The 17,488-nt window shown below is 43.0% G+C and overlaps 1 protein-coding gene across 2 annotated transcripts in view; it reads left to right on the top strand.

Annotated features, from left to right (window-relative positions):
- Window positions 1-17,488, top strand: part of TMEM65 (transmembrane protein 65) — a 62,507-nt gene that overhangs the window by 31,631 nt on the left and 13,388 nt on the right. For both annotated transcript variants that reach the window (XM_077271188.1, XM_077271187.1), the window contains 3 exons: window positions 2,619-2,663; window positions 5,209-5,276; window positions 15,401-15,455. In XM_077271188.1, coding sequence (XP_077127303.1) covers window positions 2,619-2,663; window positions 5,209-5,276; window positions 15,401-15,455 — 168 coding nt within the window. The remainder of the gene's footprint in view (window positions 1-2,618; window positions 2,664-5,208; window positions 5,277-15,400; window positions 15,456-17,488) is intronic.

Genomic DNA, 17,488 nt, shown 5'->3' with positions numbered 1-17,488 from the left:
TTCTCCTATGGTGGCGCCACAGGGAAATTTAACGATTCCTTTCAGGATTAGTCACAGATGACAGCTGATTTGGGGTCTGGGATGTTGCCCTCAATAGAGAAAACCGAAAAAGAGCGAAATATGATAGTTACAAAAATAAAACTTTAGCAAAAAATTGTTAAATATGTAAATTGTCTCTTCAGAGAGGAAGAGGACTATAACTCTAGCTCCACCTATAGGAAGCGGCGATCCTAAAAGTCGATATTGACTCTTTAACGAGCCTTGCAATATCACGTGGGATAAAAGCCAAACCAAAATCTCAATTTGCAGACAGTATTTCGGGGTGTAGCCCTCATCAGTGAAAAGTATGACAGGTAATTTGGCTAGATGAGAGGCTCTGGACTGGGGTGTAAGGGGTAACTTTTCTCCTTGTAGAGAGTGACAAGCCAAGCCTTGCATATCAGAGTGAGGAGACTTATGAGTCATGCGTGCTTCTCTGGGAAATTAGTTTCTTAAAGAGTCAATATCGACTTTTAGGATCACGGCTTCCAATAGGTGGCGATAGTTATTTAATTTCCCAGAGGAGCATTCATGGCTTATAAGTCTCCTCACTCTGACATGCCCGGCATACATTGTTACTTTCCATAAGGAGAAATGTTAACCCCTTAGATCACAGGAAATATAATGAAAATTGTATTGTTGGCTATAAAACGTTATGGATGAGCAGAAAGCATGTAGTGTCCGGTCTGTACGATCTCCTCAAATGTCAGATTTAGAGGATTCATAGCAAGAAGGAAGCAACGGGTCCCAGTAATGTGCTGATGCCGGACGTAACTAATCCGGGTAATAAAACCCAATCGTGTATTTTTATCAGTTTTCTCAAGAGGATGGCAGCGCTCTGCCCGTGTAATCCTATTACAGCGGAGTATTCCTTATCATTCCTTATCTTCAGATTTATCGTCGTATTTGAGCCATAGTAAAGCTTTTCTTCACCCATTTGCTGCCTGAGCCCTGTTCACACTGACGAACAGGGAAACGGTGTTTTGAACTTTTGACTTAACTCTCCATATCTCATTTATAGGTCTATCACTGGGGGATATGCAGTGGGATACCTTGTAATTAGCTTATTGTTGCACTTAAAAAAAATAGTTTAATATTGGGGCAGATTTATTAATATTTTTAAATACTTGATTATCGTACCTTTTTTTTTTGTTGTTTAATACTGATCAGACTTCAGAAAGTTATAAATCTTTGTAACACGCTCCATTACCTTATTTTGCTTCTTTCTCTCTCGAATACCATGCTGTTTTACCTGTGTTATTCAGGCTCTTTTAGAAGCTGCTTAGACCTGCTGCTCTAGCAATAATCTGCACTCAAACATTTTACAGACTAGTTTGCAGTCTGAGCACGGGGAAGGGGGAGCACAGAAGCTCCCATCGGGACTGTCTTTTTGCAATTAGCGTTTGAGCATAGATTCTTGCTAGAGCAGCAGTTCAAAGCAGCTTCTAAAAGAGCATGAACTAGGCAGGTAAAACGGCACTTTTCAGCAAGAAGGAAGGAAAATATCATGCAAAACTTTGCAAAAGCTGTTCAATAATAATGAAAAGTTAATTTTTAATTAAGGTGTCGGAAAATGCATCTAATTTACCAAAACTGTAAATTCGCGGCAGTTACGTTTCACCAATATTTTATGTTAAAAAATAGTAAATTGAGCACCTGATAGTGTTGGGATCTGCTTTTCCTGGACTAGTCGCAGTCCTGTCATATTCTAGTGTCCCTTGTCTACAGATTGGCAGCCGCTGAATGACTTGAAGTCCGCATCCTCCTGATTTTCCTCCACCTCCTTAGTCCAGAGTTCTGCATTTATTTTCCGACTGGCTGCTGTAGATCGGCAGCCGGTCACTGCCGGACATTATATGATTTGGATCTTTATCAGCTGCTCATAATTCAGAGCCATTTACATTCTCTGTGCCGGGAATCTGATTACTCAGCTAAGAATAACCGGAGATGTCGGAACATAGGAAAGTGTTCTGCTCTACTCACATCCAAAGCTGCACTAAGTGATCTGACTGCTTGGAATCCACATTTTGCTGTCATGTAAAGCCCAATCTGATCAGGAAGGTCTTTATATCTTTGTTCTCTGCCGCAGTGGGACGTGCTAATATTTCAATTTTTGGATGAACCTGGTTAAAAGTGAAGCCAAAGTTCCGCCTTAGAATTTTGCCAAAGATTCCGGAGCATAGTTGATATGTACTTGCTCCAAATGAATATATTCTTATCATTTAGTTGCATTTAAAGGGGGGATGTCAATGATTGAAAGGTCAGTAGGAAGAGGCATGATTCCCTGATGGCGGCTGTATGTGGCGCTATATGGCGGTGTGATACATCCCGTTCTTTGTACACTGAACCCTTTTCCACAGGTTTAGTTCTTCATAGTTTTGTTATAAGCTGAAGCCGCGGCTGAGATGTTCACATAATTACCCAGCGCTGAGTCAGGGGACGGCTTCCCATGGGCCGGGTGGAGACGCTGGCAGCCGGCAGTGTAATTACTGTGCAGCCCTTCCTGCAGATTGCTCTGTATTATAATATAGAATTTGCTGCAGCAGTTTCTTAATAGATCTTCTTTTATTGTCTCCCAGAACAACTTGAAGCCGCCCCACCTTCCTCCAAACAGCTGAAGCACGGTAAGACGTCCATAGGATTGTATTATGTTACCGGTGGGGGCACGATGGGCCGTGTACATCCAAGGCCTAGACATAATTATTTCTAGATTCAAGGCAATGTGTCATCGTAAAACAAGGTTTTGTGCTTTAAAAAAATCACCACTTTTTTTGCCAATTCACTATATTTAATTAAAAAAATCCTGACATCTTGCAGTTTTCTTTCTGGCAACTGTACGTGATGTCACAGCTCACCTCCTCCTTCTGTACAATAACTGATAACACCTCTATATACAGTAGATAACACAGGATCCACCATTCACAATAGGTGATATCACAGCTCACCTCCTCCTTCTGTACAATGACTGATAACACCTCTATATACAGGAGATAACACAGGATCCACCATTCACAATAGGTGATGTCACAGCTCACCTCCTCCTCCTGTACAATGACTGATAACACCTCTATATACAGTAGATAACACAGGATCCACCATTCACAATAGGTGATGTCACAGCTCACCTCCTCCTCCTCCTGTACAATAACTGATAACACCTCTATATACAGTAGATAACACAGGATCCACCATTCACAATAGGCGATGTCACAGCTCACCTCCTCCTCCTGTACAATGACTGATAGCACCTCTATATACAGTAGATAACACAGGATCCACCATTCACAATAGGTGATGTCACAGCTCACCTCCTCCTCCTGTACAATGACTGATAGCACCTCTATATACAGTAGATAACACAGGATCCACCATTCACAATAGGTGATGTCACAGCTCACCTCCTCCTCCTCCTGTACAATAACTGATAACACCTCTATATACAGTAGATAACACAGGATCCACCATTCACAATAGGCGATGTCACAGCTCACCTCCTCCTCCTGTACAATGACTGATAGCACCTCTATATACAGTAGATAACACAGGATCCACCATTCACAATAGGTGATGTCACAGCTCACCTCCTCCTCCTGTACAGTGACTGATAACACCTCTATATACAGTAGATAACACAGGATCCACCATTCACAATAGGCGATGTCACAGCTCACCTCCTCCTCCTGTACAATGACTGATAACACCTCTATATACAGTAGATAACACAGGATCCACCATTCACAATAGGAGATGTCACAGCTCACCTCCTCCTCCTCCTGTACAATGACTGATAACACCTCTATATACAGTAGATAACACAGGATCCACAATTCACAATAGGCGATGTCACAGCTCACCTCCTCCTCCTGTACAATGACTGATAACACCTCTATATACAGTAGATAACACAGGATCCACCATTCACAATAGGCGATGTCACAGCTCACCTCCTCCTCCTGTACAATGACTGATAACACCTCTATATACAGTAGATAACACAGGATCCACCATTCACAATAGGAGATGTCACAGCTCACCTCCTACCGACAGAACGCTCATATGAGAGCTGCCTCATGTAATATCACTGTAATACTGTAGGAGATCTATGGTTAATTATCCGTTTAAATGGGAAAATAAATGTGACTTTGCCGCAGATCCGCACCCACATGTTACTATTTAATAATGGCTTTTTACCTTCTAAGGCTATGTTCACCGATGCGGTTTTTGCTGCGGATCCGCAGCGGATTTGCAGCTGCGGATCCGCATCCTTTTTCCATGCAGGGTACAGTACAATGTTACCCAATGGAAAAAAAAACCCGCTGTTCCCACGTTCCTTTTTTCCGCTGGAAAATCCGCGCTGATTTTCTGCGAAAAAAAAGAAGTACCATGTCAATTCTTTCTGCGGATTCCGCTGCTGTTTTCCACCTGCACCAATAGGAAAAAGCAGCTGGAAACCCGCAGTGGAATCCGCAGTAGAAAAAGGACTGAAAACCGCAGTGAAAACCACCGCAGGTTTTGCACTGCGGTTTTCACAAATCAGGACCTGAAAAATGCGCAGGGAAAAAGGATCGTGTGAACAAGCCCTAAAGGTCACCCGGACAGAAATGTCGCAGTATTTACATTCCCAATTTGCTGACATTTGTCATTAAATTAAACAAGGCAAAAATGAGCATAATTTTTATGTAGTATCGATTTTTTTAAATTTTTTTTATAAAGGCTTTACCTAAACCCCCTAACCTATTAGTAGGGGGTTGTAATTCTGCTCTTCCATAATCCTGTAGGGGGATCACGTCATGCAGGGTCCTGGGAGAGCTGGGTGCAGGAGTCAGGATGGGGACTAGATTTGTTCTAAACCTATGAAGTAGCTGAATAACATTTTTAAAGTGGGTTTGTCCATCTTTTATTTCTTGACTGTATGTACCAGGCTGCTTTTTCCTTTCCAAAAACAGCGCCACTGCTGTCCACAGGTTATTTGCGGTATTGCAGCTTAGATCCATTGACTTCCATAGGTATGACCCTGCACTACCAGATGCGACCTTTGGTCATGTGTGGCGCTGTTTTGTTTTTTAAACAGCCGTGTTTTTCTAATTTTGTACCGCCATTAATCCCATAGTAAGGCTATGGTGCGACCTGTTCTTGTTACCGTTCTGATTTTTCCTCTTTGTATTCCAGTTTTCGTCCACAACGCACTACCGTTTATTGGCTTCGGCTTCTTGGATAACGCTATTATGATCGCTGCGGTAAGGGCTTTGTTTTCTTTTATTTGTCTTCGGAATGTTCACCTTTGGATGAATATTTGTAATATGTTTTCCTTTTCTTCACTTTTTATTATTTTGTTTGACTTTGTTCAGCGTATTGAACAGATTTATAAGTGCTGGAAACTGCCAACAAGGTGCTGTGTACGGACCTTTAAATTGGCTTCTCGACTTCCCCAATGTGAGCTACTTGTTGGCGTTTTCCAATTAAATACATTGGCTAAACCTTTTTTTACCCTTTCAGGACCAGTTTGTTTGTTTGTTTTTTTTGTTGTTTTTTTTTTTTTATTTATTTATTTTTAATTTTCATTTTTTGTTTATTTTCCATTGGCCTGACCATGTGAGGCTTTGTTTATGCCGGAACAGGTTGTAGTTTTGGATGATGTCTTGTAATGTACTTAAGATTGGGGGAAAAAAACCTCCTACCGCAGTGAGTTAATTAAAAATGCAGTTCCGACAGCTTTTTTTTTTGCTTGGTTTAGTTTTAACAGCAATTGTAAAATTGACCTGGACATACAGTTGGGTCATTACAATTACTTAGTTACCAAACTGCTGTAGTTTTCTTTTTAGTGGTTAGAATTAGTTCTGAACTTTATTTAAAAAAAAAAAAAAAAAATTTGTTTGCTACCATTTTCTGATACGCGTAACCGAGGTTTACTCTAATTACCATTTTAGTCAGCCTACTTTATATTTCTTTTTCTTTTATTAACGTACTTTTTTGGGAAGTATTTACGGTACATCAGCATCTAAATGGAGGTCAGCATATTGTCATGTCGGACGCTGTTCAGACCAGGTCGCTCGACAGACAGCGGTAATTCCGCTTTTGACCACTATGTGCTCATTGGCGTCGGCTAGATTTTATCTAGCTGGTCCGGGGTTAATACCTTATGCTCGGATTGGAAGCTGGGCCATGCCCATTGCCTTTAAATAGTTCTCCTGAACATTGGGCATCGCCGATTATAGCTTCTGTCTTGCGCATTTATTATCTTGGTCTGGAGTGGTGAGCTAGTATTTGGAGTATCGTTGCTGGTGGTGAATTTCCCTTTGTCTTATTTACTCCTTCCTTTATTTGTATTTATTTTGCCCTGCACATTTATAGTGTATTCCTGAGTGACTTCGGCGTGGTGTATATTTTCCGTTATCCTTGTCTGTGCTAACTGTGGGTATTGGTGTATGATCTTTTCACCGGGTGGTGGGCAGAGGTTTCAGCCTAGGGTTGAAACGGGAGACAGGGCGAGGGTCGAGGCCTAGACATGCACACCATCAGTGTAAACTCTAGGTAGAGGGTCAGTCAGGATTTCCCTAGTCTGAGGGAAATTGCAGGGGCCCAGGTTATTAGCTCTTGCCCACCTAGTCTCCCCTTGACACACACATTTTTTAATTTAGTACTAATTCTTTTTTTTTTTTTTTCCTTGGGGGCGTGGCTTAGCGTAATTATGCAGAGCAGCATAAAGACACACCCTAGAGGATCTTGCCATACACATTCCCTGCTCTTTGATCATAAAAAGGGGCCACTAAATAAAGTGGCGCATATCTCTTGAACCGTATGGCATATTTACAAAAAAAAACTAAACAAAGCAGGAAATGCCATGGGAATAAAATAAGAGCGAAAACTGACTTTTTTTGATCTGGTGACAGGTGGCTTTTAAACAGGTTAGAAATTAAAGGGTTTCTTTTCCCTGCACCCAACACTGGAGCTACTCCCTACATGAACTATTAAAGGGATCCTGTTATTCAGCCAGTACCTACTTCTAACAGCAGTGACCGGAGAGTTCTCTGCTCGCTGCTGGTGAACCATTAAAATCCCACTGTCAATCTCAAAAGAAATCTTATGGTACGGGTGGGTTGCCAAGTCAGTTGATGAAGACCCCCATTACTCCCATCTTGTCATCTCATAGGAGATCATTATTTTTACTCTCTTGCAATGATGTGATATTATAGTACATAGAACAACCAAGTTCAAGTCCAAGAAGAAGCTTGAAAAATAGAGAATTTCTTTAAAAAAAAAAAAAAAAGAGAAATGTTAATATCAAATAGTTGAAAAAAATTTAATAAGTTTGAATAACCCTCATGTTCCCGATTTAAAAAAAAAATAAATAATGAAACAAGAAAAATAAAGCCTATTTGATATTGTCGTGTTTGTAGAAGTCCATTCTATCAAAATACAAAAGTATGTAAGAAGGCAAAAATGAAAGTTGTCAGAATTGCTGTTTTATTTTTGGTTGCATCTAAAGGGCAGAAAGGAAAATTAGACACATTGGGAAGAAAGAAAAAAAGATGTAAAACTCTGATGGCAAAGTCCTTGTAAGATCTGTCACTCTTGAGCTCCACGTTGTGAGCAGGTTCCTCGTGGAGATAATCTGGGCTCTTCCCATAACATTGTCATGTGTACACGTCGTCAGGGCGCTATGTGTGTGTGACTCTCCTCCCTGCTCCATAACAGTGGTGCGCAGCGCGGAGAGTATGCCGTCACGCCGCTACGTCTTCCATCCTTTTTTTAGTAACACAATTGACTTTCTCTCCTGGAAGGTCGGACTCCGAGGTCTCGCAAGGACATGTCACACGTGAATAGCCCGGGCCGCCAGCCGAATCTTCTGATAGATGATGCTGATGTCTTTTCACAGATGTCAGTGTGGCGGGAGTAAGGCCGCATAGAATATAGTTCTGTGCCGGCAGGAAGTCACATTCTGCTTTCCTCTAGAACTAGAACCCTGAAACCATGCGCATAGCATTATCCTCCTCCACCACCAAACCGTACTGACACCAGAAAGAGAAGTGTGATAAGTGACTGCACAGAACACGTTTCCTCCAGTTCAGAGGTGGCGGCTTTACACCACTCCATCCGACATCCAGCAGTGTGCTTGGTGATGTACGGCTGCATGCAGCTCCCGGCGGGGTGCAGTGTTTGTGCTGATATTAATAGCAGCGGAGGTCTGGAGTCCGCACAGCGTTGGTGACTTTTCTGCCCTCTGCTCCTCAGCACACGAACCTTCCACTTCTCAATAATATCACTCACAGGTGATGGGGGAAGAAACGCCCGGCAGAACACGGTACGTCTTTTTGAGCTTCTTTTAACTGCTTCAGGCTTCAAGAGCCACAAATCTGTTAGAAGAAGGGACCCGACCGCTGTACAGGTGCTTGCTGTATGGAAGCCGCTCGCTAATATATATATATATATATATATATATATATATATATATATATATATATATATATATATATATATATATATATATATATATATACATACACATAAACACACAATATTTTTTTTTTTATTAAAAAATGCAGCAAAAATGACCAAACGCTAAAGGAACAGCACGGACTGAGTTTTCCCGAAGCGTCTTCTCCTTCACAGCCCAGCGGGTTCTCCCGCGTCTATAAGATGCCTTGTCACCTACCCTTAGAATTATTCCCAGCAGCTGGCTATCCTTGGCAGATTTATGGACATAGTGTTCAGCAGTGGCTCATGGTCGGCCCCCATTGTTGGGCTCACTCGGGGTCATGTTTCAATGTGTTGAACAACCCATTAATAATGCAGAGCAGAGAAAGAAAATAAATTTCCCACAATAAGCGAACATTTGTCTCTATAAGTGGCTGCTTATGGAGAACTTCGCACACTCCGGATCAATACAGGCATACAAACACCTCTCTAAGAATCTGGGGCGTCCACTTTATTTACTTTTATTAGTCTTTTATTTATAATTTTATTTTCTTTTAAATTTTACAGATTTATTTTAGAGAATCTTTCAGGTTTTTTTCTTCTTTTATTTGTTTTTTCTTCTTAATCATGTTTGTTTGTTTTTCACGTTTTTACTACACTTTATAAGTAGTAGTAATTAGGCATGAGCGAATTGCAGCTCCATGGTCCAGCGTCCACATCCGTATACCATGGCTGCCGTCATTCCCGCCTTTCCTTTAGGTCAGCCGACCTGGTGCGCATCATGCCACAATGAGTTCTATACACAATTTATAAAAAGTAAAAAAAAAATATTTTATTACATATAGTAATCACACAACAATATGGTTTAATGAAGCACAAACACAGGACATAAAACCCTAGTAAAGAGCAACATGGGTCCAATGATTTACTCATTAATGCTGATACACATATGTGAAACGAACACCTATTATGAAGAGTTTCCTAGGGCTGCCATAGTGACATTACGCCCCCACAAGAAAAAAAGAAAGTGCCCTTAACAGCAGGAGCACTTACCCATGATGGAAGTAACCAAGTGCCGAGGAGCCAAGTCCACCCCCTTAGGGTGGTCCTTTCACATATGTGTATCAGCACTAATTACAAATACACATGGCTGATAAGACACACTGATGTACTGAATATTTAAAGGGCCTTTTTTCCTAATATCGTGGTGTTTACTATTACCTTTTAATGCCTTGGACCCATGTGCTCTTTACTAGGGTTTTATGTCCTGTGTTTGTGCTTCATTAAACTACCGTATATTGCTGTGTGATTATTATATGTAATAAAGTATTTTTTTTACTTTTTATAAATTGTGTATAGAACTCCGTCTTGTCAGGTTCTTATAATTTTGGGAGTATACACTCGCTGTCCTTATCCTTAATATCGATATAGATTAATGTACTTTCAGCTATATGGTACCCATGTTTTTTTCTGTGAGTTTGATTATATCACAATGACGACATGATGCAAAGCCAGCTAATCAATAGAGCTGTGCAGGTAGGAAGCGATTCACAGGGCTCTGAATACTGGTGGACGGTGGATATTAGTAACGTGTTTATGATTATTGGCAGCATTAGAATTTACACTGTCATTTCAGTAGAACCTGCAGCAGAATGTCTGTGTAATATTCCTGTAGCTCCTCCCCTCTCCATAGAATGTCCATGTCTTCCTCTAGCTCCTCCCCTCTCCATAGAATGCCGATCTCTTCCTCTAGCTCCTCCCCTCTCCTTAGAATGCCTGTCTCTAGCTCCTCTCCATAGAATGCCCCGCTTCCTCTAGCTCCTCCCATCTCCATAGAATGCCCGTCTCTTCCTCTAGCTCCTCCCGTCTCTTGCTCTAGCTCCTCCCCTCTCCATAGAATGCCTGTCTCTTCCTCTAGCTCCTCCCCTCTCCATAGAATGCCCGTCTCTAGCTCCTCCCCTCTCCATAGAATGCCCGTCTCTTCCTCTAGCTCCTCCCGTCTCTTGCTCTAGCTCCTCCCCTCTCCATAGAATGCCCGTCTCTTCCAGTAGCTCCTCTCTCCATAGAATGCCCGTCTCTAGCTCCTCCCCTCTCCATAGAATGCCCGTCTCTAGCTCCTCCCCTCTCCATAGAATGCCCGTCTCTTCCTCTAGCTCCTCCCGTCTCTTGCTCTAGCTCCTCCCCTCTCCATAGAATGCCCGTCTCTTCCTCTAGCTCCTCTCTCCATAGAATGCCCGTCTCTAGCTCCTCCCCTCTCCATAGAATGCCCGTCTCTAGCTTCTCCCCTCTCCGTAGAATGCCCGACTCTTCCTCTAGCTCCTCCCCTCTCCATAGAATGTTATGAGCACCAGCTGTCATGTCGATAATGGGAAAATCTGGCTTCACTAAATACAGATTTTTACACCTGAATTGAGAATGAATGATCAGTCCAGGAGGAGAAATAAGCAGATTTCTCTGATACCATATATTACCGAGTTGTTTCATGTGTATATATTTATATATGTGTTTATACATGTGTAACACACAGACGTTCACTACATTCTCGCTTTTTGGCTTGTGCCCAGCTCTGGCGCTCGCCGCATTGTCTTGGTAACAAGGTGGACTTGGGTATTAGTTTTTGTGCAGCTCAGTGTTGTGGCGCAGGAGGCAGCCCCCGAGGGCGGTTATTATACTGCTCTACCCGCCAATTATCTCTGCAGAGTCAGTGTCTCTGTATATCGTGTGCGCAGCTGATCGGCCGCCTCCTGACATGAGATGTTAATCCCTGTACTGAACATCCCAGTCGCCTCCTGCCAGTAAATGGTTAAATAAATAGGTCGTTAAAGGGATATTCTGTGTTAATAAAATAACTTACTGATTATAAACTGCAAAAATGATGTAATCTCCCAATACACTGATTAACTTCTCACACGTTTTATGATCTCTGCTTGCTGCCGGTCGGGGGCGGAGGGACCTTCATTGTTTAGATCCTGGGACACCGAGCCGCAGGGAGCAGAGATTTTGAAAATTGTGATAAAAATGGTGAAAAAATCATTTCTACAACAATTAAATCGAAACTCCACTTTTTTTAATCCTCCGGTTCAGCTGACCTGGCGAAGCTTCATGCGAGAGGGAACTCGGTATTGGGAGACGTCCGTGTGCTCCAGACATCAGTCTCTGAGCCTCACATGACATTGGGTATTCGTGATGCCTGTGAGTTTCACTTAAAAATGACCGATAACCTTAAACTCTTCTAACCACCCGTTCCCCGCATTCTTTTAACCCATACCCCAATGACTACTCATCAAACGTTTGTTTGGATAAATTGGCCACAGCAGCCTTTTTATTAACATTCAAACATAACCGTTTAATTTCTTAACATTAAACCCCCAGGGAAGGTGGTCCTCGAAGCCCCAAGAATTAACCAACTCATATCCAATCTCCATAATTTGGCCTCCAGGTCGTGTCCGTGCCTCTAGCCGCTAGGCACCAGCTCAGAGACTCTTTAAAGACTCGCCCGGCCAATATCCGCCAGAATTCCATGGCCCCAGTCATCTCGACTGTATAACCACCAATTTCCTTTCCATTTTTTAAACCACACCAGGGGGAGTCCAGGATCTTAAAAATCCCCCCCCCTACAAGCCGCCATTTCTTAGCACCACCAACTTCGAGGACCTCTTTCCCCCCTGCCACCAACACAAATGTCCTGACACCTCAGACATTTGTGTCCCGCCACACCAGCAGCCCTCTTGCACCGCTAGACACCATTAGTCCAAGCCAATGGCATTCAAGTGAACGCCATCCTTTCTCCAATACTCACCCGTTCCCGACTCTAAATCCATGTGGCGAACCACAAGAGCCCCATTCTGAACCATAAAACGGGAAACTGCCCTATTAACCTTTATTCTGGCCCTGTTTAAACCCTGCACCGATCGTGCCCCATACCAAACTTTCCTGGGAACGATATCCGACCAGATCACCAACAAACGCGGAAACATAGCCCACAGCCTCAAGACATCAAACTTGATGTCGTTGATCAACTCCCTACAAGGGCGTTTTCCGAGATCATTGCCCCCCAAATAGATCACCAATAAATCCGGTGCCCGGTCCAAACGGCCAAACTTGTGAAATTCTGGCAGAAGCTGCTTCCAGTGCATTCCACGTTTTCCGATCCATCGTATGATTGCCGAAGACTTCTCCACACCAAGCTGCCTCCCTTCAGGGCGGACGTCCGCTCGCAATGCCGCCCAAAAGACAAACGAGTGGCCCATAATCCATGTAAGTAAAGGCCTCTTCCCTGAAAAGAAAAAGACAACATACCAACACATAATAACCGCAAAGCACAACCCGATCAAATTATCTCCCAATTCAAAACAACCAAGACCAAGGACGGGCGAATATATGACCTGAACCTCGCGGATTCCCAACGGCCGATCCTTCGCACTACGTCCTCCCCTAAACCTCGTCTGGCTGCCTCTGTAGCTGCACCTATTCTAAACGAATGCCCCGAAAAATTCTCGGCTGAAATACCCCCTCGCGTCAAGCAGCGCTTAAATATCGTAATATACTGATACCGAGATAAAATCGAACCATCCCCGTGTAATAACAATGGCTCATCATCCCAAACCAAACCCTTTGAAAATTAAAACATAATACGGGGCATAACGGGGAACCAGCAACTTCAAAGAGAACAATTTTACAACCAAATCCGTTTTCGATCGACGCAACCAGATCACCAACCTATCCCCCTGCATAACCACATCACGGCCCAGCAACCCCCCTTTTTGATGCTTGGAGGGGCTGACCAACTCGCCCAATCGAAATGCTCCAAAAAACGCCAGAGCAGACGCCAGCTTAAACAGGATAACCTCCGATTGGTTAGAACAAACCCCCGGCAATTGTTCGCCCAAACTCAATAAAATTTCATAAGACACAGGGCGTCGCCCATCCAAAATTTTCCAACCTTTTCGCCACCCCTTCATCACCTGAAGGACCATAAACGATTTAGTTACATCGCGTAACCCCCTAAATTTAAATCCAAATGCCAAACCAGACAAGAAATGATTAACTTTAGAGACCGACCACCCTGAATCCCATTTCTGACCCAGGACCCGACACCTCCCTCCGCTGCAGGCCCTGCTGATTCGTGGGATTCCTCCCGGCTCCTTGGCTGCGCCCGCTATGGCTGCGGTCTGCTGCTGAAGCCGGAGGGTCCCCTGAGGGGCTCCTCATACGGTGCCGGGCCCGGGGGGTGACCTCGGGGCTCAGGCGCTCCGGAGGCCGAGACCTCCGAGGCCGGCGGCCCTCAGTCAGGGAATGAGACAACCCAGATTCCCCCTCAGGAAGCAGGCCTTGTAAGGACGCCTGCAGCCAGCCTGCGCCCCTGGTCCTAGCCGCATCACGGAGGTGCTGTAAAATCGCCTCAACCTGCATTGTGAGTAACCCACAGAGCTTGTTATAATGCTAAGAGGGGCACCAAAATGGTTGCTCTACTAAGATGGGTGCCCCCTTTTATAATCGTCCCCCCCCGTCACCCCCTTTTTCCCGCCTGCTTCACCTCCTGGCCAATCCGTGAGCCCCGATTCAAATAAAAATTGCCTCTTCACTCTACACTATTACCCCCTCCTTCCTGTTCACTCCCTATAGGCCCACTCAACCCTGTCCTCCCTTAAAGGCCTGCGGCCCAGTCCGTCCTCACTTTACAGCTGAGGGGCCCACATCAATCTCCCATCCATTGTACCGGAATACTGAGGGCGGCAAAATCCATCATCGTCCAAATACTAGGGGGGTTTTTGTTAAAAAGTTTTTTTCTTTTTTTCCTTAGTTTGTTTTTAGAACATGAAGAAAAAAAAATCACCACTTGGAAACCATCAGCAAGCAGCCCTTTGTAGTCTAAAACTCCTCAGCGCAGATTGAATTAACTACTGGACTGTGGACCCTCCAATCATCAACTCCACATATGACTTTACATGGTGTTTCACAAACTGATTGTCAGAGACAGACAGAAGGCAGAGGCGGTTTATTACCAGCGCTGCCTTCCTGGTGGCTTTATACACAGTGCTGACCGATGAGGAAACGCGAACACCACCTCCTCCCACTGTCCTAGAGATCACCGGGCGTCTACGGGCAGAACCCGACCATCCTATTATGCGGTGAAAGACGGATTTCCTTTTGTCCTTATGGGGAGCACAAGTGTATGAGATAAATAGAAAGAAACAGCAGAAAAAAAAAGCGCAAAATAAAAAAAAGGAGGAAGCCAATATCAATAACTTATATTATTAAGATCCCACGAAAAGAAGAAAGTTTGAAATAATAATAAAAGGAATTGTTAAAGGAATGAAGAGAAATATATATATATATATAATGTACTTCATTCTCTTAAAGGAGAAAAGGCAAATTATTTCGATAAGCAAACAGAAAAGAATATCGAACTCCAATTGCCCCATGTATGACAAAAAATGTAATAACAATGTGCCTCATCACAAACGAGGTCGGGTGGGATGAGGGTCTGGTATCGGTTATTACAAGTGCAGCCAAAGTTATTTCAGTAGGAGTCACTGATATCCGCGTGGATTATTGGATTCGTCACCAGGATCTTGTTTATCGTTCCTTTGTAAACATCAAGGTACAAATAAAGGATTTTGATACTGATCAGAGTAAATATTTATATTTATTAAAAAAGGTAAAAGCTTTTTTTTTTGAATTAAAAATATCAACTGTTTTGTAGCGCTGCAGAACCTCTTTAAAGAAAGAAATGCGTCTCTAGCGCCATCTATAGGTGTTTCCTAAAATAAAATAAACTAGGAAATGATTCTTTTACATAGTGTATATGTGAGTGTTACCTTAGCCTCCCCTACATCGCACTGGTTCTTTCCTCTCGGTAGATACTAACTCCACGCCGATTTCTGTTTTTCTATATTGTAGTTTATAACTGTTTCACTAATTCTAGGTTTTATGCTACTTGCAGGGAACACAGATAGAATTCCATATTGGAGCTCTCTTAGGAATTTCCACAATGGCAGGTAAGAGTCTGCAAGCGGATTTTTTTTTTTTTTCTTGCCGATTTTCCAGGTGTAAATCTGTATTATTGCGGATATGAGATCTCTGCGCTGGAATTTGACATCTCCATTTACGCTGTGAATTTACAGCAGATACAACCTTTTTTTTTTTTTTTTTTTTTTTAACTCTTTCAGAACACTCATAACAATCCAACAAAATGGCTGCCAACTGAAGTTGAATCGTAAAAGTTCCAGATTTGTCAGAATTTGTGGAATTTTGTATCGTTTTTATTCAATTACCAATCAGTTCACTGATCTCTAAATCATAATTTCCATGAATTCGCCATTACTGCAGTAAAGTTGGTTCGGCTGTGCAGTTTCTGGAACAGTGGCTTGCTGGTACTTGTGGTGCCACGTAAAACAGACGATCTGCAGGTCATTTATTATTATTGTTAGGGCATGGGTAGGGATTGTCCTCTACTTGCATAGACCTCGCCATACAGAAATCCTGTAAAGAACCTTCTGCTCATAAGTCGCCCATACAGCTTCCACACTTGTTCAGCAATCCTTTCCCACATCAGGGGATCAGACATATTGAAATCCAACATGCCCAATCCTCCCTTCCACCGAGCGATAACCTCACCTGCAAGCAGCACAGCTCCTGAAAAGCTCAGTATATAATAAAATGTTCTTCTCTTTAATATACTATTTTAATGCGTTAACGATTTCACAGACTCTACTTGCTGTCAATGAATAGGAACATTCTTTAGAATTTATCATAACTGTATCCCATATAAAGTCTAGTGCAAGTTTAGCTGCTCAGACTCCAGGCTTAGATACATTATAGCTAACGGTCACATTTAAAAAAAAATTCTGAAGCATTTAAAAGGATGGTTCTGTGGCACCAAAATGCTCATACTAATTAGTTCCCACTAGCAGAAGCCTCCTGAATGGAGGATCGGACATGCCATACCGGACGGTTAGTCATTTTTCAGATTGCCTTCTCTCAGCATATATGGTCCAGACTGTCGAGGATAACGCAGGGGGGGTCACACAGATCCCACCGCTGCCACCAGTTGTTAAGGGGATGCAACTCCGCCGCCTCCAATCGTTAGGACAATTACCCAATTGGCTGACGAGTGATGGACGAGGCCGCGTCTGCTTCCACTACTAGGCCTGTTATAATGGCCTTACGGGGATGTGAGTGAATGTTTTGTCCGTCCCTTCGCTGCGACTCTGAAAACCTACATCTCCCATAAATATCGAATCGATGCAAACCCCAATATTCATCACTAACCAAAAACGTCTAAGATGATTCTTTGATCAGAGGAAGCCTTATCGCAGGGTAAGGTACTTTCCGATCTCTACGTAAACAAATCTCAGTCTTGTGGCCTTTTTCCCAGCAAATCTCCCTGCTGTAATTATCTGGTCACTGCAGGAGGCCCCTACTTCAATGGAGGTTTTAATTAGTTTTTCTCTTCCCAGCTATAATTAATCCCATAATTTCAATGTTCTACTTCAAGGGAGTTTGAAGTATGTTCAGTGTGAGGGGGACACTTCCCCTCAATGGAGAAGTATGTATGAATTCTAATTTTTCTATAAGACACCGGCATTTGCCTCTTTCCTCTCCTTCTCCTTTTCCCACACTTGTGCCTCCTGTGTACCCACATGGCCATTGATGAGATGACACTTTATGCCTCGTTGTGTTCTGGTCCAGTTACAGTACAGAACATACATCCGGTAACTGGTCCTTCATGACAGCTTTATGATGGGCTACAACTTCCAAGATCAGGCGTCTTTACTAATGGAAATTCATTAGCAAACTTTTTACTTTTAGTTTTTAAAGGCAATGATCAAACCTTTTTTGCGCCTCTGGACAGCCCCTTTAATGTTCTAATCCAGCCTGACCCAGAATCCATCGGGTGCTCCCGCTGCGTAGATCTGAGTGTGACCGTTTGGTGCTCAGTTCAGGGGCTTTTATAATAAAGTGCAGCTATTTCTGGAAAAGTGAGGGGTGGCATCTTTTTTTTTTTTCGGGTTGATAATGACTTCCTGGG

Source organism: Ranitomeya variabilis, chromosome 6 (genome assembly GCF_051348905.1).
Source record: "Ranitomeya variabilis isolate aRanVar5 chromosome 6, aRanVar5.hap1, whole genome shotgun sequence".
Classification (NCBI taxonomy): Eukaryota; Metazoa; Chordata; class Amphibia; order Anura; family Dendrobatidae; genus Ranitomeya; species Ranitomeya variabilis.
The sequence above is the reverse complement of the archived record's forward strand: the minus strand, read 5'-3'. Positions and strand labels throughout refer to the sequence as shown.